A 27,356-nucleotide genomic window follows, 5' to 3' on the forward strand; every position below is an offset into this window, starting at 1 on the left:
AATCCATGCTTATAAAAAGCTTGATTTGATATGTTATTACCATCATTCTTAATTTTTCATCCCACTCGGCTGATATACTTTAAGATAAAATTTTGTGATGCTTACGTAAAAATTTCAAAAATAAAATGAAATAAATTACTTACATGAGCAAAAGAGGCACCTTTGCCCTTCCAAGCTCTTTAAAATGTGAAATGAGGCATTGAATTGAATTATGGCGAGAGGGTCCGTATCTCCTTTTTATTTTCAGTTAAAGGGTAATTTAAAAGACCGTACTGAAGGAATGGTTGTAAATGTTTTCAAGGAGACAGAAAAAAGAAAGGAAGTTTGGTAAATGTGGTTGAGTTACAGAAAAAGCGAAGCGAAAAATCTAACAGGGGAGAAGAAGAGAAGGAGAAGCATATTAAGGGTAGTAAGAGTGAGTATATTAATGCAAAGACAGTGAGGACACACTTGACAGTCGTAGTGAGATGGTATATAGTAACACAAATCCCTTGTCTTTCTTCCTTCGCTTTTTCTGCCAGCAAGTTAGAGTTAGCACCTGTCAGATCTCTCTCTCTCACACACCCTTTTATTCAAAATAAATTTCTTTACTCTCCTTATATATTTTTGTTGCAATCAACCAACGCCTCTGTTCCAAACAACCATCATAAACCACGCCCACCTTCTTCTCTCACCCTCTTCAAATGCAATGATTCCGCTGCTGCAAAATCCAACACACTAGGGAAGCCACACATATATACCACAGAGCAGAAATATTTTATGGAACTTTGGCCCTCAGAAGAGTAGAAGAAAGAGCTTAAATGAGTGAGACAGCCAGTCTTCATGCACAGACAAGGACACCCATTTCTTCTCTTGAAGCCATGGCTCATCATCACCCGCATTATCGGTCACCCTTCGGAGACACTACCTTCACCAAACTCTTCGTCGGAGGACTAGCCTGGGAGACTCCCACCGAAGAAATGCGCAAATATTTCCAGCAGTTCGGGGACATTCTTGAAGCTGTCATAATCACTGACAAAAACACCGGAAAATCCAAAGGCTACGGTTTCGTATGTACTAACTCCCTTTCTCTTCATCTCTACGCTTCGCATACCTTCAATACCACCAAGTTAACGAAACTATATATATGTACCATGAATTCAACAACAGGTAACATTCTGCGACCAAGAATCAGCAAGAAGAGCATGTGCTGATCCAAATCCAATAATAGATGGCAGAAGAGCAAATTGCAATATTGCTTCTCTGGGAAGGACTCGACCTTCACCACCTCGAGGTTATAATCCTTTCATACATTATTAATATTATCTCTCTTAACGTATAAAACTGAACTATATAGTACATGGTTTTCGTTTGGTATGCATCATTTCATACTGCCTGTCTTTTGATATGTGAATATCCAAGTACTTTTTTTCTCAATACATGTTCATCATCCCTTTTAACAGGAGAGAAAAGTAAAATAATTTACCATAAAAGTAAGAGAAAAAAAACTATTCAGTGTCTTTTGATATGATAAGGTATTTTGGTGGGTGGTAATGCAGGGAGGAATATAGTTCAAGGTGGAGGAGGAACAACAGTACAGAGTGTTCCGGGAGCGGGAGCGCCGCCGTCGCTGCCGCCAGCACCTGCTGTTCTGTATCCGCCATATGGGTGAGTTGAGTTAGCTTTGTTCATTCAGTGATGGCATTAATAAAACATAATTTGATAGCACTCATAGTCAAAGGAACTGGTCCATGATGTTAATGGGGAAGTGCATGTAGACGCACTACATCTTACTGTCTGCATATGTTGCTCACTGCTCCTCACCAGTTATAGTAGGCATCAGTGTCAGCCTAAAAATCATCTCGTAAATAAAGTACAGATGGGAAAAGGTTGCTCTGCCATCCACATCCACATAACGTGCATTAGTGCTCCTTCTATTTTCCTTAATCTCATCTCACTTCCTTAATGCTTAATCAACTGCATTTTTTTAGCTCGTTAATCAATTGCTTTCAATATTTTTCGCCTCATCTTTCTCTAAATCTGTTTGTAATAGTTTTAAATTTGTAAATGCCGTAAATTGAATAAAGCGTATGGAGACTTTATTACAAACGTAGCATCATTGATATAGATAGTTACAGACGACTATGGTAATAGTAAAAGTGCTAGTGATAACAGTTACGATCGGTAGATATGTGACCCCTGACAGTGCATATACGTATATATATATATATATATATATATATATATATATATATATATATATATATATATATATGTGTGTGTGTGTGTCTGTGGTCCTTCAACGATTAATTTAATTTATGATCTTGTACAAGATAAATCCCACAGCTCTCGGTACTTTTGCATGTTCTCGATCATCGAGTCATTTTCGCACCAGCATGTACTCTTCAGGGCTCTAAAATACTATAAATGTAAAAGTTTAGCTTAGAGTTCAAAAGTAGGCATGGAAAATTGTATAAAAAGTATAGAGATGCAGACTTTTTCTACTTGGTACCTTTGACTGGAAAATGCTAATATTAACTTTAGATGCTTTACACTAAAGCAAAAGCTATTATTATATTGAAATACTGTGGTTCTTAATAAGCTATTAAATTTGATGAGTTGGATATACATAGTGACAATGATTACACAGTTTCATTTCTTCGAAAGAGTGTGACTCATCAGCTTAACCTTATTAGTATACTGAGTTTACCCGGTCATATATATCTTTTCATGTTAGTTATACAACATAGTCAGTCAGGTTAACTAATGATAAAAAAAGAATCTATGAAACTTTCGTGAAGAATAATTGATCTTTATTAATTGTTTTTTCAAGTGTCTCTCTTGTTTGCATACCCGAGATATTGACATTAAAGCTAATCCCTCTTTCTATATATACTCTCCTTCCTTTTCTGCTTATTGGTTGGGCAACCAGTTATTCATAATATGCACACCATCTTCAAAAGAAAGCAACCACTGAATTAAGTCATAGTAAATTCAAACTTGGGAACTGTGTATCGGGGGCCTCAATGCTAGCACACAAACATCAATCAAGCTCTCTTTCTTCCTCCCTTTAGACACAGATCAACGAGGGACCCACGACAATATACGACGGATACTGATGTTACCCGAAAAACATTACATAATTCACAACTGCATGCTCTTTTGAATTATTACTTTATTCTCATAGAAAAATGCAGTTATGCATGCAATTTACATTATTTTCCCACTGATTAAACTCCTTTCGACTTTACTCTCTCTCAGCTACGCAGCCTACACTCCTGATTATGGATACCACCACCAAGTAAGTCTGTTTCTTTGTCATTAGCAAATATGTAGATTTTAATGACCATATCTGAATTTAGCAAGTATTAGTGGAGAGCAGTTGGATAATGTGAAGTTAATGAATAATGATTGTACGAAAACAGGCGACATTGTACAACCCACAGATTCAGCAACCACAATACTATCAACAAGTCTACGGAGCATCATCTTCCACCATGAGCACCCCGTATTACTATGGTTACTCTGTGCAAGCACCAAGAAACACATTTTCCTCACCCCAGGCAAATCGTCTATCACCTGGACCATCTTATCTGTACTATCCTACACCCGTGGAAGTCTCATTCTCTGCATATCGCCCACTCCAATCACCAGTGACCCAAAGCTTTCCTTCTCCAACTGGTAACTTTAATTCATCCCTTATACTCTGTATTTAGTTGTTTTTAATTACTTTTCATCATTCAATTATTCTTTCTTTCAAAAACATATTCCATTCACACACGTACCACAGTCCACAGAGATGGTGCGCGAGTGAGAGAGACAGAGACAGAGACAGAGATGTATGAATTATGATGCGTTTACTGACACACTATATATTATGATTTGGCTGCAATATATGGGCATGGGGTCCACATGGGCAACCACAGAGCCATGTGAATGAGCTGTCTCGGTTGTGCCATGAATCAATAGGTCAATGTGGAAAGTCATGACAGAGTTAGAGAGGGTCATCGTGTAAAGTAACAGTGGATACATGTGATTTCAGTAGCAAAGAAAAAATACAATGGGGTGGTTAATTTTTATTTATTTTTATATATATATTACTAGTTAGTTCTTTAAGGCAGTCAAATCTTCTGCCATTCATGTGTTGGCCCACATGCATGTTAGATTATATAAACTTTTATTTTTGAATCAACGAGACCATCACACATCAAAGCAAACACAACCTTTTTTTCACCCTCTGTGAGTACAATCTCTGCTGTATCAACTTCTAATTTCTGTATTTACAGAACTGAAAAAACAGTTTTTCCATTTCACTCAATTTTCACATATCCTAAGCAAAAAACTACATGCAAGATTCTGTCAAATGTTTCTTTACTATGTCACATAAACATGTTTGCAAGAGTGAATAATTGTCTTAATGAGAAGTGAGATGGGAGTGAGTTTCGTCAGAGACTAGCCGTGGTCTTACTTTGTTTGCTTTTCTTTAAAGAGTCTTATCTGGTTTGCCATTTTTTCTCTGCCCATGTGCCCAAGATATTATATAGTAATAAGAAAATAATTGTCGAAAATGACGTTGCTATTTATCATTTACGTACCTGCTTATGATATCTATATTTCAGCATAACTTCAATTATTGTTTATTAATTATGTGGTTGATCTTGATCAGATTCACAGAGCCAGCAGCGTATCTCCTCTGAAACAGCAGCCACTTCAGAAAGTTCAAATACCCAAGGGAAGAACTAATATATATATATATATATATATATATATATATATATATATATATATATATATATATATATATATATATATATATATATATATATATATATATATATATATATATATATATATATATATATATATATATATATATATATATATATATATATATATATATATATATACCTACTAAGTTTCAACTGTTTAATCTTCATCAAGTTAATTTTCATCACATTAATTCTTCATCTTTTTCCACATTATATCATAATTTTTTTTTAGTCCACAAGCTTTTGCTTTAGGAAATAATGGCTTAGCTATTACCGGTGTTCTCCACACCTGTGGCTTTTTCGAAAGATGGACTAAACAACTTCTTCATTCATCTAATCTTCATCCTCTTCTCCTTTCCTTTAAGGATTTTCCCTTATATATTAAAGATTATATCCTCACACACATGTAGGACGTACTAATCAAAAGTGAGAAGTGAAATTAATGAATGAATCTTTGCTATTATAAAAAGTGTGAGAAATCTATTATCATGGCTCAACACTCTTCCCGAAAACTCCTATGTAAAAATACAACCAACCCAACTACTCATGTTCTGCAACATTTCTGTAAAACGAAACAAAAAGAGAATCCATAACTCACGTCTCTAGGAGAGGATGAAAACTAAGTAATTCTCAAATAAAACTTCTTTGTAGTGTTCTTCACCCTATTTTCCATTTTATCACGTCGCTTTCAGTATGTTTATGCCGCTTTAATAACGCGCGTTCGTGTCAATTTCCATGCTGAATAATATATGTTGGATGAGAAGAAATCAAACACGCACTAATTGCTTGTTCGGATGTGAATTTCTCGATTGATTTTTACAGTATGTATAAAAAAGGGAAATGTCAATGTAATTATTTGCTTATTTTCTAACTTTCAGACCACATTGTAATGGTTTCTTACAACTTTTTTTCATTGAATTCATATAACTTTTAGTTACAAATGATAAAAATTATATTTTTTTATGGCATTTTTTTTATCAACTTCTTTAATATATTTAGCAATTCTTCAAAGTAGAAGAGAATGAACTTGTAATTTTATTTAAAATGTAATAACTAACAAAAATGTTAATAATAAAGTAAATAGTAAAATTCAAATTCTTTTCACCTAACAAACCAATGCATGCATAGTTGAAGGTGCAGCAGATGATACTGATACTGAACCTATCCATGAAAGTTCCTTTCATTCCTCTGCAATATTCCTGTCCATGGTCACTTCCAATTCCTTCACCTCCACTTTCCTAAACCTCGGAATCTAATATTTACGAATCTATCAGAAACCACCACTGTCTGAGAATGATGATATTCGAGTATTTTAGATATTTTATTTTCTCTGTTTTTCTATCACATCTTTCATTCCTCATTTTTCCACGTACATTTTTCGACAAACGTACACCTAAGTGTACACGTCCCCTTTTTAAGTTCAATTATTGATCTTTAGTATTTTGAATGAAATCAGAGATTAGCATGGCACTAAAATAAATATGTTTTATTTTTGTGGACTTATCGTATTACTGTACCTTAGGAATGAAGATTTGATGTTTTATTTATAGAATACTGCCTAGAGTGGTTTATGTTTTAAATTAAAATCAAAATCTAGCGCAATATATACTTGCAAATATGATAAATAGTTTATTCATATTATTATTATGTTTTATATTATTATCTTTAAATTATTATTATTTATTATCTAGTAAATTTCAGTGCTGTTGGAACAAATCTTAGTATGCGTTAATTATTTTCATTCAATCACCTTTCTTGTTAATAAAAAAAAGAAAAAGGGCAAGTGATGTTAGGTAATGTAGAGAACAAAGCTCTCGTGTGAAAAAAATTATTTACTTTTTGTTATTGTTGTTCTATTTATGTATTTAATAATATAATTTATAGATTCATATTTTCTTGACTGTTTTATTTTAAAAAAAAAAACAATAACAAAAACGCTATTGTGTTAAAGTCGGGCCATTTCCCACAGTCTATCTTCCTTCCGAAGGTTCGACCCAATTGTGTTAAAGTCCTCATTCGTGACATGATTCAAGAGAAAGGGACCACTTAGGAGTAAAAATGGAGGAAAGAACCTCCAAAACTTGAAATGTGTTCAAAATGATTACAGAAGCATGCTTAGGTCTCCCACACTCTGCAGCATAATGTCATGTGGGTTTTGAAAAAGCTGGGGAAATCTCTCGACAAAATTTCTTTGATACCAGGTACTCAATCAATGGTGGTCTCCAAATGCCCATTTCTCATATAACTCATGTCTGCAAGCACAGGAAAGTAATGGACTGAGTTCATGTCTGTAACTCAAGTTTTATAAAACAAATAGCTCCTACTTTAAGAAATCGGTTCTAAGTTTAAAATTTTACTAGAGTTTCAATTTTAGAAAAGTTTTCCTGAACAACTTGTTTTCAAAATGAAAATGTAAATATAAACCATTTAACTTAAAATTTATTTGAATCAGAATCGTCATCAACATATATCAAGTACATATCCTGAACGAACAGAAATTAATATATAGCATATATAGTACCTTTGAGGGGTGCCAGGCCCTTTGGGTCGATCAAATTGACTATAGTGAAGGAAACACATGAGCCCCACAAGCGTTTATAGTCCAAAAAAGAACATCATGGGATGCTGGTTCCCTGACAGCAATTAAGGTGAAGTTCATGTCATCGTCAGAAACTAGGAAAGTTACAGGAACTAAATGGATCAAAAAGCATGTTCTTTTAAGGGGATCGCACGGTGTATCTGTGTGGCCTCCTCGTCAGATTCTGGTAGACCATCAGGAATGGTTTTAAAGCGAAAGGAAGGGAAGACGTTGATCGAGAAGACGTTTACGGTTTAACTGTGTTCACGAAAGTTATGTGAAAATCACTGAAATGTTGAAGTTTTGCTAGATTGAGAATTGGAGTTAGGCATCCAAAAAAATTAACTCAAATGTACCATTTTATAATTCAATGTTAGAAAACCAATTTATCTTGTGTTAGTTTTGCACCTTTCTAGCATATAAGACTTAAGAATTGAACCGGGAATGCTTTCTGTTCTCTCGTGCATGTAGCTTGGAACAATATTGAACCATAATTTAAAATATTAAATTACAAAATTAAACATTGAGTACTGAAATTGCCGAAGAGTACATAGTAATAACGTGAGGAAAAAAAAAAGTCAAAAATAATTTTAAAAAGTGTAGTCTTAGGTGTTTCGAATGTTAGTTAACATCGTGACTAAGTATATTTTCTCATAAAGACATTTGGTTGTTCTTTATAATTCATGCCTCTCCGTCATCATTTTTCTCATGTTTTCAATAAGTAACGAATAAAATTAAATTAGTATTTTAAATTCATATAAAGCATGTCTTATTCTTGTATACATAAAGTTTATTTTGTTCTTATATTTATCAATCATGATCGTCTTAAGAGTGACTAAGGTTACTTTATTTAATGACTTGTATATGTCAAATTTCAATGATATAATTATTAAGTTATAAGATTTCACCGCATACATGAAGCTGATAATTTTTAAAACTTTTGAACAATTTAATATTTCATTAATAAACCTTGTATTGACTCAAATTATATTTCAAACAACCAGATTAATATCACAAAACAGCATAACATTTGCACATGTTAAATTTTATCGGCCTCCTTGCTATATTTTTTGAAATGGCCAAGTTTTTTTTAACGTACGAATTGCCGAAGTTACTTAAATATATTGATTACGATTCTATTATTATTTTTTAAATATTTTATCGAGAAAAATAATTTTATTTTTAAATATTTCTTTTTAGTTATACGGCGAATTTTTAACGAAAACAAAAAGCAAATCATAATTTCTAATGTTGATATTTAGATTGATTAGTTTACTAATTTCAAATTTATAATATCAGATTTCTTCTTCTTTTCTTCTTATAATCACCTTCTTTTCGTTAAACATCATCTTTCTTTATATCTTGATTTTGAATGATTAATTATCTTATATTCTCTTTAGGGAAAAATCAAGATTCATGTGTCAAGGTCCTTAAAATTATGGTTATCACCAACAAACAAATCATATATACACAAGATAAAAATGTATTATTCACATATAAAATTTGTTAAAAATTTGTCCAAAATGACTTTTAATTGCATATTTTTCACATACCAACATTCATCAATAATAACGCAATTGGTAATATTTATTGACATAATTTTATATTCATTGATAATTATCAAATAAAATATTTGTTAGCAATTATAAGAAAAATTTATTGATAATTATCGCGATCTAGTTCATTTTTTTTCTCCTCTTTCCTTTTTTTTTATTTCTTTTAATTTTCTCAATCCAAAAATAAAATCAACACATTATGAACCAAATGGATAATTCATCTTCAATCCAACTGAATTCCATCATTATAAACTATGATAAAATTTTGGGAAAAATTATTAAGGTCCAAGCTAATTCAGTCATTAGTGGTAACAGTTGACACTTCTTCCTTTCCATGTAACGTGTGCACTTGTAGTGATGGTGTCCTTATCGTAGTGGATGATTCATCGTAATGGAGCAGGCAAGACGACTCTTTATCGTAATGAGTTGCTTCTTTCAAAGTCGTAGTGAGTTTGGTTCGTAGTGTATCTCTTTATAGAGATGGTTATCGACATTCACCATGACTCTCGTTCAATGATTTGTATTGATAGTTCACATAAGAAGGAGAACGGGTAAAGGACTTCACAATATCGTGCATATGAGAGAAGGAGAAAAAGAAATAATTGGTGGCTCCTAGAAAGACAAAATTAATGGACAGAAAATTTGTCACTCTTTTTGTTAATGAATTTTATTAACAAAAAATTTGTGAAATATATATTACTATAGATTTATCAAAAAAAATCCGTTAAATAATATATATTACTAATAGATTTATTAACTAAAAGTCATACCATAAATATAATATGTATTCCAATGAAAAAATATTTAAAATTTTTTGTAATAATAAAAATAGCATAAATAAATTTTATAATTCATAAGATTTTAAAAGGACGAGAGAAAAACATTCATTTTTTACATAAACGCGTAAAAACTTGTCATCAAGTAAGAAAATCTATTATCTTGAATTTTTTAAAATATATTGTGATTAAAATTTTAGTCATTTACTGAATATTAAAATCGTTCACTTGGTAGAGGAGTTGGAGATGCAGGAAAAAGCAATATGTTGAAAATATGCTAAGAAAATTTTTGTCTGATACTGTTGGGCCCAGATCCCATTAAGCCCAAATCAAGAGCGCACCCTGCAGATGCAATGATCTAAAAATTTAAAAATTTAAACTTTATTTTTTTTTTCCTCTCTGACACGAATGTCATTGTCATTTGACACGTTAAAGAAGAAGAGAGAGAATGAAATTTAAGAAAAACATATTTTCAGTTTTTTATTTTAAGTCCGTACTGCATTTTATGCCGCTTGTAAACTGTAAGAAAAGAAACAAAGAGAAAATAGAAAATGAAATTAGAATGAAAAAAAAAAACTGGTTAACGAATGAAATAAAAAAAAAAGTATATTTTTATTATGACATTATTTTAGTATGTTTTATCTTATTTAAAATTAAAATTTGAATAAAATATCTAACAACTTCATAACTGATTATTGCTAGCGTTTAAGAAATAAACATAATAAATATCAATCTAATTTATTATATTTCCACATAGAGGAATTAAATTCCACGTATTAGTCCAACAATCCAGTAAAAAAAAAGACAGATTAAGACCTTTTTTTCAATTAACAATCCAACATTACTAATAAACCTAATTGTTAAGAATTCGTTTTTATAATAATATTTAAGCCAATTAAACATCAATAATATTATATTTAAATAAATTGATAAATTATTTAAATGGAATTTGAATATTTGGTTTGCCGTGAATTCGATAACTCGTTCAATAATTTAACATAAATCTGTTCAAGTTCGACGTTAGTTTGTCAGTCTGCCAACCCAAAACCTCAACAAATTGAATTAATTCAATCTATTTTTAAATGCGTGGATCAATTAGACTCGATTATTTTTTACAAAATCAATTTTGGATCATATTAACCAGTTTTGAGAAAATGAATCTTGTTTTTATTTTCTATTTGTTTATTTCTATTTTCACAATAAGATGTATCTTTCCAACTTTTAGGCTTTGTTCGATTGAGGGTATTTGGAGGAGATGATTTAAAGGAGAATGATTAAATGGATTTAAGGGGATCTCAGACTAAATTTTTTGTTTGTTGTTTGAGTGGTTGAAGGTAATTGAGGTGGATTTGAAAGTAAAGTTTGTGAAAATTAGTGTGATTGATGTGATAGATTTAAAAAATTTGTTTAATGGGTAGAAATCAAATATTACCAAAATATCCCTAGTTATTAAAATAATATAAAATGATAGTTATTAATTTTATATTTAATTGTAAAAATATTTATAAAGAGTAAAAAAATTAAAAATAATTATTAAAATTAAAAATAATTATTAAAATTAATTTTAAAAAAGTAAGCATATTGTGGTTATTAGAATACACATAAAAAAACAAAAAAAAATCAAAGGAATATGTATAGTTTGTCATTGTGAAGTTGTCTAAGAAGGTGAAGCACTTCGAAAGAATTGGATCGTCTTGGATTACATCATTATACGCAAAATCATTTCGAAAAGGAAAAGAAAAATTATCTTCTCAGTCTCCACTTACCTAAATTCCCTGCAACACCATTTAAAGTAGAAAAATTGAGAAAGATAGAGTGAACAGAAAGAAATGGAGAAAATAAAGCAGATAATGGTCAGGCCCAGTGGTTTTGTTCCTCCACGGCTTCTCAGAACTATGGTACTCGTGGCGTCACCAGCTTCTGTCGCTCTCCGCCGTGGGTTAGCGAGCAATCGCCCCTGACCTCTGCGGCTACGGCGACACCGACACCTCGCCCTCTGCTTCTTCTTACTCCGTTCTCCACATCGTGGTCTCCACCTCTCTGGGACTCTCTCCACTGACGTAGCTCACCTCTCATTCCTCTCCAATCTCTCCCTCGTCGATAATAACTTCTCCGGCACTATCCCTCCGCCTCTCTCCTCCCTCTCTGCCCTCCGCTTCCTCAACCTCTCCAACAATGGTTTTAACCAAACCGAATACACTAAATACACTGCGTCGCACACAACCATGGAACCAGATAGCCTTCATGGAACCGAATACAGAGGTCTTGTGGAGAAAAGGGAACCGAATACGCGAGCCTGTGCGAGATCTGCGACAAAGGGGAACCAAATACTCATGAGCTAGAACTGAATACAGCTCGTGTGTGAATGATTCCAAGCTCTGGAACCGAATACTTCAACTATGGAACCGAATACACTGCCTTCAATTTCGTCATCAACCATTGTTCATCGTCTTCTTCAGTTTAAAACACGCAGATCCCATTTCACACTTTCTTCTTCATGCCATCAACACCTTCGTCGTCCTCATCTACATGCCTGGAACTCAAAAACAACAAGAAAATTGGACAACCAACATACGACAATATTAACCTCACCTCAGACCTTGCTCGTCGCCGTCAATGGAAGAATCGTCGTTGCTCTTCGTCGTTAATGGAAGAAACACAACACATTAGACTTTGAACATCGTCGTTGCTCTTCCTATTTAACGATTGTGTCAAACAACTTCAATGCTCAGGGAATCTCTACAACCATGCCAAGCTTTGCTCGTGAATCTAGTAAAAGCTTTTATCAACTGTTCTGTTTCAGGTTTTTAACATGTTGGAATCGGTTATGAAGCTTTTGCGAATCGATTTTCTACGTAAAAGTTGATATACATACAGGAAAATGTATAATAGGTTGAGGGTATATGTGACATTTCAGTCACAATCCCTCCAAATCTCTTCAAAGTCGCGGGTGATGAAAAACAGTGGTATCCCACAAATTCGTCTTCGCCTTTCCTCGCATTTCTTCTCATCCAAACACGACTGCATTCTGAAATCATCGCTCGCATTCGCGCTTGAACAGTAAAATTTGTTCAAGCGAACACTGCATTAAGAGTTTTGGCGTGTACTGGTATAAAAACTGTATAACATAAGTGATTTTCGTTCTATCACGTTGAATTTAAAACGGTATATACTGGAAAACGTTAAATTGATGTTAGATTTAAAAAATTTGACGTTGATTGATGTTGAACATATTACAATCTAACGTTGGATATAAAGCAAATTGACATTAGATATTGTTCTATGTCTGACATCAATTTATGAGTTTTTTTAATTTCATCAATACTTTCTTTCATTAAAATCATGAAAAATCAATATACAACACAAGAATGTACAATAAAAGTTTCTTCAGAATTTTAGAAACAGTAACCACCAATAAAAAGTGCAATAACTCATGAAAATGAAACAACTAATACACATAAAAAATAAAAAATGAAACTAACCATGAAAGTAAGGTAATAGATAGGTGCCGCTGTGAGGGTGAGGAGAAGACAACCACCGCCAAAGAGGGAAAAAAGAGAACTCAATGATGCTCCAAATGGTGTCTATGCACAAATCGGTTAAAATGAAAGGAAATCATACATAAAGTCATCAATCAACGATTTTTTGTGTTAAGTGGAAGAAACATTACCTTTGTTGGTCGTCGGAGAGAACTCAACGGTGGTCCAAATGGTGTATATGCACGAAACTAATCATTTAAAATGACAGGAAATCATACATATAAAGTCATCATTCAACGAACATTTGTGTTAAGTGGAAGAAACATTACCTTTGGTGGTCGCCGACAACTTCCCTAAAGACGTTCGACTCGTAATGAAGAAAGTGCACGAAAAAATAGTGAAACAAGTGTTCTTTCTCGCGCTCTTAAAATAATTTCAAGCTCAAATTAAAGTTTGTTCCTCTTACCAACAGATGTCTAATGTGTCTCTTAAAATATATTCGCGTTCAATTTTTTATGAATTTGAAAACTAAAAGACATCTATTCTTTCTCCAACAGACATCAAAAAGGTAATTAATTAACCTCGATTCCTTTAAACAACCTACGTCTAATGGGTCTCTAAAAAAATATTTTCGTGCTCAATTATTTATAAATTTGAAAACTAAAAGATGTCAGTTCTTTCTCCAAAAGACTTCAAAAAGGTAATTAATGTTTGTTCCTCTAACCAACCGACGTCTAATGGGTCTCTTACAATATTTTCGCACTCAATTTTTTATAAATTTGAAGACTAAAAGATGTTTGTTCTTTTTTCAAAAAGAAAATTAACATTTGTTCCTCTAATCAACCGACATCTAATGAGTCTCTTAAAATATTTTCGTGCTCAATTTTTATGAATTTAAAAATTAAAAGACGTATGTTCTTCCACCAACAGACTTCAAAAAGACAAGTAATGTTTGTTCCTCTAACCAACCGACATCAATCGTGTGATTTTATTTACAATATTATCACTGGTAATTTTGTTGTCTTTTCCGAACACAAGTTCTTTTTTGTTCCTTTCTCTTTTTATTTGATTACGGAAAAAAATATTCTGGTTCTTAAAAGTATTAATTCAGTATTTAAACGAACGAAAAATCTGCTTTAATACTTGAATGTAGTAAAAAAAGTTCTATACTTGCATTTTATTATGAAGGATTAGTTTGAAAGTAAATTATAAATTATTTTGCCATTAAGTCACAACATTAAAAAAATAGTTTAAATTTTTTACACTGAATTTAATTACTGGAATAAGTAAGTTGATAGAGTAGTATATTTAAGGACAGCTCTTTAATTTGTAGGAAATTGCTTGGTATTTTATGGGAGTGAGCTAAGACAAAGGTAAGATGTTTGCTTGATGGGTGCTAAAGTTGGGAACACATGGGTACAGTTAACACACCGAATTTGTTTGGTCAAGGTATCTACCACCCCCAAATCAAAACTCTCATAAATTCCACCAAACATTCAAAGGAAAAACACCACCATTCAACACCATTTCATTAATATCTTAGGTTACATCTTCCACCACACAGCTATTAGTTTTCTAGATCACGGAGATAGAATCCAATATACATCTAACTAAGTCAAAGCACCCAGGTTTTGAAACCTTAATCGTCATGCTTGTGGGATAAATTATTAATTTAAAAAAAATAATGTTGGGTTAGATTCGTGTGGGACCTTATTAGATTCGTCCAACACTGACGTTTGTGTCTGAAAAACTTGGATCAAGCCAAGTTTTGTGGAAAGGCGAATTCATCACCACAACAACCATTGAGACTATCGGGAATTTAGAACACTGTAAGAGGACATCAAACACATATTTATTTCCAATAATATATTTAAAACCTATATTAAGAGTACCATTGCCTCGTGAACTATGAAACTTTAACGTTAATCTTTAAAATTATATAACAGTTCTATTCTCGTGATTTTAAACTATCCATTTCTTAGGTGAAATGTATCTAACTTGATAAGAGAAAAGTTAACTTATTAAACAATTCGTTATTTATTTTCATCACATGCACTTTAACTGTTTGTATGTATGGCTTAGGATTTATAGGTAAAATTATAACACATTGCGCAAATGGTAATTCACCCGCAATAATTTATTTCTTTATAATAAATATTCTTAAATATGTGTGTGTTGATGCATGACTTTTTTAATATAAAATGAAAAATTTTAAAATTAATGTATGCTTTATAAAATAGCCCGTCAATTGTATAAATGGCGGCACACAGTTTAATATAGTTGTTAGCCTTAACCAATATTTTATGAATGGTTTGTAGATTTATATAGAAAACACGATTTTGGGATAAAGCTGGTTCATGTCACGTGAGTCATAATATAATCAACCTTCATGATTTAAGCAGCGTTGCGTTATACTGCCAGGATTGCTATTATTGTATTACGTGGATTTGAAATTTTAGTTAAATAACTTATTTAAAAACAGTTATATTACGTCTGGACTAATTTATTTATTATTTATAGTGAATGTTTTATCTCAATAGACAAAAAATAAAAAAAGTAAAAAATAAAAATAAATACTCAAGAGAAGTCATGATCATAAAACGAAAAATAAAATGCTTGTTAAATTCAAATTTTATTTAACAATGAGACTTTTATTTACAATATAAAAATTGAATAATCTTTCGGATGTTTTTAAAACATGGCACTTTTATTTATCAGAATTTCATCATTGTAAAGTATGTAGTACACAATATATTTTATCTATGAAGAAAATGTATGAAATGAAGAGATGAAAAATGAACGTAATAGGGAAGAAAATCGAGTGAGAATATTATTAGGTATAAAGAAGTGTCATAATTAACAATTATAAAAACATAATTAATATATTAAAGCTTAGAGCCCTCCTCAAGTTGGGAGTAGAAGTTTAATATTCCCACCTTGGAATATATTGTTGAAATTCATAAAAGATAAATGCTTTGTAAAAATGTTAGCAAGTTGGAATTAGTTAGACACAGGTAAAAGTTTTAGCAAATCATTATTGATTAGATGTGTTTGACTTTCTCGTGCACGACTTGATTATATGCAATTTGAATAATCGATTGATTATCACAATAAAGAACAATAGAATTCTTATGATTGATTCCAATATTATCAAGAAGGTACTTTGACCATTTAATTTTAGAAGTGGTGGCATCAAACGTTATATATTAAGTCTTAAAAGAACTCTTAGAAATAGTAGACTACTTCTTCAAACGCCAGGAAATAGGTGAAGTATCAACGTATATAATATAACATGTGACAAACTTTCTTGTCTATGAACATTTGGCCCAATCAGAGTCTCTATACCCCTTTAATTGAGCTTCACGGTTGGCAACAAGGAATATACCATTTCTTAGAGTTTTCTTCAAATAACTCAAGATCCTAGTGGCAACTTGTTGATGTATACTAGTTGGTGTAGAGACAAATTGTCTTATATGTTGGGACGTATAAGTGATATCAGGTTGTGTATTTGTGGAGTATATCGGTCTCCTTATCAGTCTCCTATAGGACGAAGGATTAGTAAGGATTTCAACCACATCAGCAGTAAGTTTGTGGCTCATGATTGTAATAGCTGAAATGCAATTCATTATTCTTGCATCTTCAAAAGATCTAAAACATATTTTCTTTTACACACATGAATTCCCATTTTATTTCTACTAACCTTTAACCCAAAAATTGTCAAATCTTCAAGGTTTTTAATTTTAAAAGTGTCGTTAAGGAGATAAGTTAAATTTTCTATCTCAGCTACATCATTTCCAGCGAAAATTACATCATCCACATAAACTAATGCAATAGTCTTGCTATTTTCAGTATTTCTTAGAAACAATGAGTGATCAACACTAGATCTAGCACAACCATTCAAAATAATGAAAGAATAAAGTTTTTTATACCATTGTTCACTAATTTGTCTTAGACCATAAAGAGACTTATTTAGTTTGCAAACCTGTCCTGAACTATTGTCCATATCCGAGAGAACCTGCATATAGATTTCTTCATGCAATAATGCATTATTTACATCTAACTGCTTAAGATACCAATTATTTATTGCAATAATAGAAAGTAAAAGTCTAATAATTGTATGTGTTGCTACAAGGGATAAGGTGTCTAAAGAAAAACTGGTGGCCCAGCAGGAAAAGAAACGGCCCACAACTTGAGGCCCAGTAACGTGAGACAAAAATATCACTGGAAGCTTTTGATGGTCAGAGGTTTGGTGAGAAGGTGTTAGTGAGCCAGCTGCGAAAAAAAGAGAGAAATGGGATTTCCATGTTCGTCCGGCAAGAGCACCGCGACGGTGGTGGATCGGAAGGAGGACGACGGGAGAAACAACCCGCGACAGAGGTAAGCCTCTTAAACTGAACAGAGATAAGAGAAAAGAGAAAAATCGTATATTATATGAATATGTGTATATTGTATTACAGATGCTGGAAACCTTTATATATGGTTCCGGTAAGGCAGCAAAAGCTGTCAAACTAACAAACTAACTGAAAAATAACAAAACCCCCAAATTAGAAAACCTAGAAAACGAAAATACTGTTTATAGGAACAGTAAACCAAAACAGAAACATCGAATACATTCAATAGCCTCCCTGGATGGTGGATATTCATCATTCCAAGCTTGGGAATAATAGATTTGAACCTAGTCTGGTGAGGAAACTTAGTAAATATATCTGCGAGTTGCCCTTCTGATCGAATGGGAAGCAAATGTAGGAGCTTGGCTTGTATTTTCTCACGAACAACGTGACAATCCAACTCTATGTGCTTGGTTCGCTCATGATAGCTTTGATTGTGGGCAATATGCCTTGCTGAGTTGTTATCACAATAAAGGACAACAGTAGCTGTTGGCTCAATGTGTAAATCTTGAAGAAGATAGTGCAACCACTGCATCTCACACACTGTAGCTGCAAGAGCTCTGTATTCAGCCTCCGTGGAAGACCTTGACATCGTACTCTGTTTCTTTGACCTCCATGAGATAAGAGAGTTGCCTAAGAAAATACAGTATCCAGTAGTAGACCTTCTTGTATTAGGACATGTGGCCCAATCTGAATCACTGAAACCCTTTATCTGAGGATTAGAATCAGCAGCAAAGAAAAGTCCTTCAGCTGGACTTGATTTGACATACCTAAGTACATGTTGTAAGGCTTGATAGTGGTGCTTAGTTGGTTCCTGCATGAACTGACTTAAAAGATTGACAGTAAAGCATAAATCAGGCCTAGTGTTAGTAAGATAGAATAATTTTCCTATTAATCTCCTATAATCACTAGGATTCTCCATATAATCCTCTGTTTTGTATAGACTGCTAGTATTGCTCAAATAGGGTGTAGAACTAGGTTTACTCCCTAGCATTCCTATTTCTTCTAGGATATCCAAGGCATATTTCCTTTGGCACAAGTGTATCCCTTTCTTCGATCTAGCCACTTCAAACCCAAGAAAATACTTGAGTTCTCCTAAATCTTTAATCTGAAATTGATTATCCAAAAGAGTTTTTATGAGATTAATTTCTTTCATTGAATTCCCTGTCAAGACAATGTCATCAACATATATAAGTAAGGCTGTGAAATCCGAAGGGGTTCTTTTAACAAATAGGGAATGATCAGATTTAGATTGGGTATATCCTGAAGAAATAAGAAATGATGAAAGCTTGTCAAACCATTGTCTGCTAGCTTGTTTCAGCCCATATAAGGATTTGGTTAGTTTACAGACCAGTCCTTTATTATCAACATTTAATCCTTGAGGAAGATCCATATAAACATCTTCATTCAAATCTCCATGAAGGAAGGCATTGTCCACATCAAGTTGGTGTAGGAACCAGCTTTTAGAGGCTGCAAGAGCCAACAAAAGTCTAACAGAAGTGAGTTTAGCAACTGGGGAAAAAGTATCCAAAAAATCTATTCCCTCTTGTTGAGTGTAGCCTTTGGCTACCAATCTGGCTTTATATCTCTCAACTGTGCCATCAGCTTTATGCTTCACCTTATAGACCCATCTGCATCCGATAGATCTCTTTCCTGGAGGAAGTTGGGTCAAATACCAGGTTTTATTCATCTGCAGAGCATGTATTTCCTTCCTCATAGCATCAACCCATTCAGGGTTGTTCTTAGCTTCTTCATAGGAATTGGGCTCTTTATTCACAGTTATAGCAAGAGTGTATTTCAAATGCTTATCTGAAAGGGATTTATAAGACAAATTTTTTTTAATGGGATAGGGAGTAATCAAACCATTTTTGGCACACAGCTGAGTGGATGGAGATTGATCACTTTGTTGTATGTAATCCTTTAAGTATTCTGGAGTCCTTCTCATTCTGCTGGATTTCCTCTGTGCATTTCCAAGTTCTTGATCTATAGGATTGACATTCTCGGTGGCAGCTTCCTCTTCAGTAAATCTCTCATTAGTAGAACTGTTCTGAATAGGATTTAAGTCGTTTCTTCTCTCATTCTCAGCAGAACCCTGTTCATGGCTGCAAGTAATGTCATCAAGAAAAAATATGTCTTTTTTATCTTTATCATGATTACTTCTTCCTGCTTGTTTGTCTTTATATGGGAAAATATTTTCATAGAAGATAACATTCCTACTTATGAATATTTCTCTACTATTGATGTCAAGGACTATATATCCTTTTATCCCACTCTTGTATCCTAGAAAAATACCCTTTCTAGCTCTAGGATCGAGCTTACTTCTGTTACCTTCTAAGGTAGATGCAAAACATAGACAACCAAAAATCTTTAAGTCAAGATAGGTGGGTGAGTTACCGTGTAAGAGTTCATAAGGGGTTTTGTCTTTAATGATAGGAGAGGGAAGTGTATTGATCAGATAAACAGCTTGTGATAAAGCATAGGACCAATATATGTGAGGGATATTAGATTGGAAAATCAAGCTGCGGGTTACATTCAATATATGTTGGTGTTTCCTTTCCACAACAGAATTTTGTTGTGGAGTCTCAACACAACTTCTTTGATGTTCAATTCCATAAGAATTATAGACACTAGAGCAATTAAATTCAGGTCCATTATCGGTTCTTATCACTTTAATAGCCTTATTATGTTGTGTCTTAACCTTAGCAATAAAGCTATGCAGCAGTTCTCTAGTTTGACCCTTATTATGCATAAGAAAAAGCCATGTATGCCTACTGTAGTCATCAACAACAGTTAAAAAATACCTATGACCATGTACAGAGGGGGTAGATATGGGACCCCAAATATCACAGTGAATCATGTCAAAACAGTCATTAGATAAAGAAGTGCTTTTAGGAAAAGGCAATTTGCGTTGTTTGGCAAAGTGACAGATATCACAAGCATCATTATCATTAGCAGTCTGAATATAAGGGAAAACTTTACACATCTTATCAAGAGTTTTATGTCCAGGATGACCAAGTCTAAAATGCCAAATATTTACATTGTCATGTTCATACGAAAAGGTAAAACTAGGAGCTAAATTCCTTCCAAAAGATTGTAAATGGTAGAGTCCCTTGCACACACTAGCATACCCAATCATCCTCAATGTTGAGTTGTCCTGAATTTCACACATCTTAGAAGAGAAAGTTAGTGTACAGTTTATATCCCTAGTGACACTTTGAACAGATATGAGATTAAAGGTGAATTCTGGTATATATAAAACGTTAAAAATCACAAATTCTTTAGAGAAATGTATGGTTCCAGCATAGTGAGCAGTGACAGTAGAACTATTGGGTAATTTAACTGATATAGGACTGATTTTATAGAAAGTTGTAAACTGGTTTTTATCATGGGTCACATGATCTGTTGCCCCTGTGTCTATGATCCATGAAAATATACCTGGTGCATTCTCTGTGTTGTCTTTCTGGATTTGGCTGATGCTGTGAGATGGGGTGTCAACTTTCTCCAGCATCTGTAGTATCTTTTGCATCTGTTCATGAGTGAAAGAACTTTGAGTGACACTTTGCTGACTTGTTTGCTTTTCAGTGGCACTTGCAAGAATCTTGCTGTCATTCTGATTAGAATCATTTTTCCCTTGTCTTTCTTGTTGTATGATGAGAGAAAAGACACGATTAATGTTGGGTAGAGGCTCCATAAGCAATATCTGGGTTTTAACAGTATCATAGCATTCATTTAGGCCCTTTAGGAAACATATGACATGCTCCATGTCCCTGTATTTCTGTGATGCTTTGGACAGATCACATCTGCATGGAATTTTGCAACTGCAAATGGGAATAGGTCTTAGAAATTCAAGTTCTTCCCACAAGATTTTCAAATCTGTAAAATACTGGGTCACACTCCTTTCACCCTGCTTGATGGAGTGAATTTCTTGGAGTAAATCTGAGAATTTGAAGTGATCTCCTTTAGAAAATCTTTCCTTCAATTCTTCCCACAGTTCTTGTGCATTCTCTACGTATATCACACTCTCAGCTATTTGGGGTGAGAGGGTTTTAATGATCCAAGATAACACCATCATGTTGTTTCTTTCCCAAGAATCAAACAGACTATCACTTCTTTCGGGTCTTGTGATGCCTCCATCTATGAATTTCAGTTTGTTCTTGGATAAGAGAGCTCTTCTCATGTTTCTACTCCAAGAAGTATAGTTGGCTTCATTCAGGACCTGAGATATGAGGGAGATGCCTGGGTTCTCCCCTGGGTGTAAGTAGTAGGGACTGACTGGGTTATTGGTCTGGTCCAGTTTCTCCATTGTTAGCAAGAAAATTTCAAAGAACCAAAGAAAGATCAAGAAGAAGAAGGATGTGCAGCGGAATCAGTGGCAGAACAGGTCCAAGACCTACTCTGATACCATAAAGAAAAACTGGTGGCCCAGCAGGAAAAGAAACGGCCCACAACTTGAGGCCCAGTAACGTGAGACAAAAATCTCACTGGAAGCTTTTGATGGTCAGAGGTTTGGTGAGAAGGTGTTAGTGAGCCAGCTGCGAAAAAAAGAGAGAAATGGGATTTCCATGTTCGTCCGGCAAGAGCACCGCGACGGTGGTGGATCGGAAGGAGGACGACGGGAGAAACAACCCGCGACAGAGGTAAGCCTCTTAAACTGAACAGAGATAAGAGAAAAGAGAAAAATCGTATATTATATGAATATGTGTATATTGTATTACAGATGCTGGAAACCTTTATATATGGTTCCGGTAAGGCAGCAAAAGCTGTCAAACTAACAAACTAACTGAAAAATAACAAAACCCCCAAATTAGAAAACCTAGAAAACGAAAATACTGTTTACAGGAACAGTAAACCAAAACAGAAACATCGAATACATTCAATAGTGTCAAAAAGGTCTAGACCCTCTAACTCTTTATAACCTTTAGCAACAAGCCTAGTCTTGTATTTATTTATGCTACCATCATCCTTCCTCTTGATTTTGTATACCCACATAAGCATAGTTTTATTTTGTGGCAAACTAGTGACACTCCAAATATTGTTATTTTTTAAAGCTAATATCGTTATGCACAACATCAATCCAATAAGAATACTTGCAAACTTCGTTATAGTTTCTTGATTCACGATCAACATCAATAGAATCAATAATATGTTTAAAACTCAAAGAAAACTTGTCATAATGCATGAAAGAATAAATAGGATACTTATCATTTAAAGTGTTTCTATCACTAGCATAGGTGATTCTTATTTCATAATCTTTAAGCTAGGAAAGAGGATTTGTAACCCGTGTGGTGCAAATTTCATTATGAACAAAGTGTGAACTGGTGTTTTGATGAGCACCAACAATTCGTTGGTTTTTATTTGTTTGAGAAATTTCACTATCACTAGACATGTTAAAATTTTTGTATGTAGACAATTAAACTTGATGTCTATCCTCATTGTTAACACCACAATTCCTGTAGGAAAAAACAATTTAATCAAAAAGCACGTTTCTGGATAAAATTATACTATGATTTTCTAAATTAAAATCCAAACACCCTTTTGTGTTAAACTTATATTCCAAAAACAATCAAGAACTAGCTTTAGGATCAAGTTTCTTCCTTTGAGTAGTAAAAGTATTGGTAAATAATCAGACACTTTAATATCAGAAATATCACTTAAATTATCATATAACTTTTGTCATCTCATCGACAAGTGTATACCATTTTTCAAAAATCTCTTGTAATACTATATAATTATCCAATTAATAACTTATATAGACTAAATAATATGATTCGTCTTCGACACACAATATAATTCATCTTCAACTTGTGAAATGAATAGACAAAGAATAAACGTTAGAAAAAAGAAAAAAAAAGTTATTTATTTTATTGTAGAGATAAAAGTATAGATGATTTTGTTATACGAAAAATTGTCCAGCAGTTATAAAAATATAACCAACATAATGCTGAGACTGTTTACAATTTAAAATAAAAGTATTTTTCTAATTGTTTTGAGGGATAAAAAGTTAAAAGAATAGCAAAAGGGTTTAAAAACATGTAATTTGATTAATCTGATATAAGAGAAAATATTTAAATAGGGTATATAAAGGTAAGGTATTTTTTCTCACTTTCTTCAATTTATGTATTCATCTGTTATGCCCAACACTAACTTTGATCTATTCGTACCAAACACGAAATAAATATTCTAATATTTGTTTTTAATGCTATAGATAACAATTTTAGTTGGACTATATTAGCATGACTTGGTTTTATGTAAAAGTCTCATTCATTAACTATTAAAACCATAGGAAAATTTATATTTAGAAGGAATGTAAATTTTTTAAGATCGAAAACTTTTTCTGACACATCTAAGGTCGAAAACTAAAAAGACGTGTTAAAAACAAAAAAGGACTAGAGTGTGGAAGCTCAATCATGAGTAAAAAGGCGCAAAGGGCAAGATTCTCCTATAGTTTATTGCAGTTCATGAATGTAACACTAAAGCATATTTTAATTTTCTACAGCTATTTATGAAAGGTATGATTAAGTCACTATAAATTAAATAAAAATAAAAATAAAGAGTGACTTTGACCTCATCCCATCTCAAAATAAAATAATAATCTACATGTATGAACAATAACTTATATGAATGAATGATATTTAAAAATACCCTAATTTATAAAGTATAACTTAATTAAAAAAAATGTTCTTATAAAAAATTTACGTGTTAATATATAAAAAATTAATCTGATAGATATGGTCACTTTTACAACTTTTTCAAAAAACAAATGAACAATGCTATATATATTTTTGTTATGTGTTAAAATGAAGGTGTTAATTGTTACATCACGTGCTTCCTTGGATGCTATCGCTAGATGCATTCATAAACTGCGATTGGGTGAATGCCAGTTGGATCCATCCGCTTTCCCATAAAACTCATCCACTCTGTCACCTCAACGTCTCTCTCATAATTTCACCTTTTATTTTCCGATTCTACCCTCTCCCTTTCACCTAACCCCTCCTCGCCCTTATCCATTCTGAGGGTCAAACCTGAGAATTCTCTCTCCTTGAAATAATCTAACTGGCCCAAGCTGTATCGCTTTTGTCAGCTAGCCAGAAACCCTTCTTTCTTTTTCAATCCTATCCAACCGCTTCCCACTGCCTTCATTCTCACGCCTCCCACTCTGCACATTCTGCTCCCGCGCGTGCACCACACTAAACTCGGTTTACCTACCTCTTAACCCAAACGCAACTGAGTCAGGGTCCCTCACTTTACTTACTGAGCAAGCCCTGCCTCGTAAATGGCAGAGGAGGGGCTAACCACTCTTTAATCTCTCTTCTCTTCCTTTCTCCCCAAGTTCCACCCCCCTTGCCACAATCACAGCTAAAACCCACCTCATTCAAAATCTGCCCGTTACTGCCACCTATATATACCTCTCTCCTCTTATCCTCCTTCCACATCACTCAATCACACCCACTTCTTCTTCTTCTTCCCTTTCAAACATGTCCACATTCATCTCTTTTCACTGCTTCCTTCCTCTCTTCTTCCTTCTCTCTCTCTTTCACCTTTCCTTAGCGGCTAGGAAGCTCAATGACCAGTCTCAGCTCCTCCGTTACCACAATGGTCCTTTGCTCTATGGCAAAATCGCCGTCAATCTTATCTGGTATGGCCGCTTCAAACCCTCTCAAAAAGCCATTATAGCCGATTTCGTTACCTCGCTCTCATCTCCTGTCGCTCCAAACAACCAACCATCTGTTACCACGTGGTGGAAAACCACCGAGAAGTACTACCACCTGAGCCCCAAGAAGGCTTCTTCTCTCTCCTTATCGCTTGGTGATCAGATCCTCGACGAAAGTTACTCGCTGGGAAAGTCACTGACAAACAAGCATCTTGTCGAGCTGGCTTCCAAAGGGGGGCAGAGGAACGCCATCAACGTTGTCTTGACATCCGCCGACGTGGCTGTTGAAGGTTTCTGTATGAGCCGATGTGGCACTCACGGGTCTGCCGCTTCCGCGGGTCACGTGAAGGGTGGCAAGAACTATAAGTTCGCATACATATGGGTCGGAAACTCCGAAACCCAATGCCCGGGTCAATGCGCGTGGCCCTTCCACCAGCCAATTTATGGGCCTCAGAATCCACCTTTGATTGCTCCTAACAACGATGTGGGAGTTGACGGTATGGTCATCAACTTCGCTAGCCTCCTGGCTGGAACCGCCACCAACCCTTTCGGAAACGGCTACTTCCAGGGTCCGGCCGAGGCCCCGCTCGAAGCTTCGTCTGCGTGTCCCGGTGTTTACGGTAAAGGGGCCTACCCTGGCTACGCTGGGGACTTGCTGGTTGATCCTACAACCGGTGCCAGTTACAATGTGAATGGTGCTAATGCGAGGAAGTATCTTGTTCCTGCTCTGTATGATCCTTCAACATCCTCTTGTTCGACACCCGAGTGAGGAGGATCGCGATGATGATCCATGGCTGCCACTTCTATGACACACTGATTAGGAGGTTGTACAAATCTTCAAATAAACAAATTTGTAGGACTATTTCATTTATTTGTTTATATCTTCTGGATATGTACGCAGGACTATGTGGTAGAAAAACAAATGTTCTTCCATTTGTTTCTTTTAATCTTAAAATTAAGAGTATTGCTCTGGATCTAAATCTTCTTGCTTCTGGTTTCTAGTGTTTGAGACTGGTGGGTCTGAACCATTTGGGCATATTAACTTATAAAGTGGTGTATGAGTAACTTACAAATCATTTGGAGAAAATGCATTTCTTTTAAGACATAAAAAGCCTTAAATAGGGGAATGATAAATTGTGTGAATATTTTACTGATCCGTAAGACAAATATTTAGCTTTGGATACCTAATGGACAGGTTTGAAGGGTGCAAAAGAACAGAGCTAATGAGTTTCTTTGGTAAAGAAAAATGCAGGGTTTAGACAAATTAGAATAACCATTAATGGAAGTTGAGTGGTTCTGAATAAGATGCTCAGCCAATGGAGGGAAAATGCTGCAATTTTGAAACTTAATGCTGCTTGGAGGCTTTAGATTGTAATTGAAAATGGTAGGTGTAGGGGCCACAGACAGTGACATCATAATTAGTTCAAGTGTTGACCAATACCCTGATTTTGGTTTATCATTCTAACATAAACTCAATGTCCATCCTGCATGTAATTGGCAAAATTAAATGATAACTAACTTAAAAGGTAAACATAAACTTCTAACCCACTGTTCAAGTTAGTTTTTTAAATTGAAACATTACTGAAATCAGTAGATGAATGAAATAGAGCATGTTAGACATGATCTTATTTTAAATTTCTAGCCACAAATATATTTTTGAGCAGTCATTAACAGTGTAAATATATTTGTTGCAGAGACTTCTTCCAATGCTTTATAGTCCTCTCTGTATAGTTGGATCAAGTTTATTGAGAAACAGAAATTGTGTTTTCTACCTTGAAAAACACATTAAAAGTGAGATCCATCAAATAATTATGATTTACACTGTTTTTTAATGAATTTTAACTAGAGGCAGATAGAGCGTCATTAGCGCTTTCATATATGTTTTAGGTTTTGTAAAAGATAAAATATTGCATTGGAAAATTTAAGAAAGTGATGTAATATGATAGGAAAATTGTAAGGATTTACAAAATTTTTAAAGTAAAACTAGTTTTTATAAATGACAATCTATTATTTTATTATTAAAAATTTAAAATTATAAATAAAAAATTAGTTTATCTATATCTCTTATGAAAGGTTATATATTTTTGAAGGTATTTTTTATTTCATTTACCTTCTCTCTAATATTTTAATAATCTAAACAATTATAAAGAACTACAGTTATAGTCAATCAATATTTTATT

The 27,356-nt window shown here is 33.8% G+C and overlaps 2 protein-coding genes across 2 annotated transcripts; both read left to right on the plus strand.

Annotated features, from left to right (window-relative positions):
• Positions 1-213: 213 nt before the first annotated feature.
• On the plus strand, positions 214-4,766 carry LOC108330110 (uncharacterized). Its single transcript, XM_017564609.2, has 6 exons — positions 214-1,049; positions 1,150-1,273; positions 1,539-1,647; positions 3,241-3,280; positions 3,405-3,660; positions 4,646-4,766. The coding sequence occupies exons 1-6, from the start codon at positions 801-803 to the stop codon at positions 4,720-4,722; spliced, it is 855 nt and encodes a 284-aa protein (XP_017420098.1). The 5' UTR covers positions 214-800; the 3' UTR covers positions 4,723-4,766.
• Positions 4,767-24,771: 20,005 nt separating this feature from the next.
• On the plus strand, positions 24,772-26,156 carry LOC108329865 (protein PHOSPHATE-INDUCED 1). The gene has a single exon (XM_017564221.2). The coding sequence runs from the start codon at positions 25,001-25,003 to the stop codon at positions 25,943-25,945; it is 945 nt and encodes a 314-aa protein (XP_017419710.1). The 5' UTR covers positions 24,772-25,000; the 3' UTR covers positions 25,946-26,156.
• The last annotated feature ends 1,200 nt before the right edge of the window (positions 26,157-27,356 follow it).

The sequence above is a fragment of the Vigna angularis genome, chromosome 4 (genome assembly GCF_016808095.1).
Source record: "Vigna angularis cultivar LongXiaoDou No.4 chromosome 4, ASM1680809v1, whole genome shotgun sequence".
NCBI classification, from domain to species: Eukaryota; Viridiplantae; Streptophyta; class Magnoliopsida; order Fabales; family Fabaceae; genus Vigna; species Vigna angularis.

Coding starts and splice junctions, on each gene's coding strand:
- LOC108330110 (XM_017564609.2), top strand. CDS start 801: ATGAGTGAGACAGCCAGTCTTCATGCACAGACAAGGACACCCATTTCT. Junction 1,274..1,538: donor TCGACCTTCACCACCTCGAG/GTTATAATCCTT, acceptor GTGGTAATGCAG/GGAGGAATATAGTTCAAGGT. Junction 3,281..3,404: donor ATTATGGATACCACCACCAA/GTAAGTCTGTTT, acceptor GTACGAAAACAG/GCGACATTGTACAACCCACA.
- LOC108329865 (XM_017564221.2), top strand. CDS start 25,001: ATGTCCACATTCATCTCTTTTCACTGCTTCCTTCCTCTCTTCTTCCTT.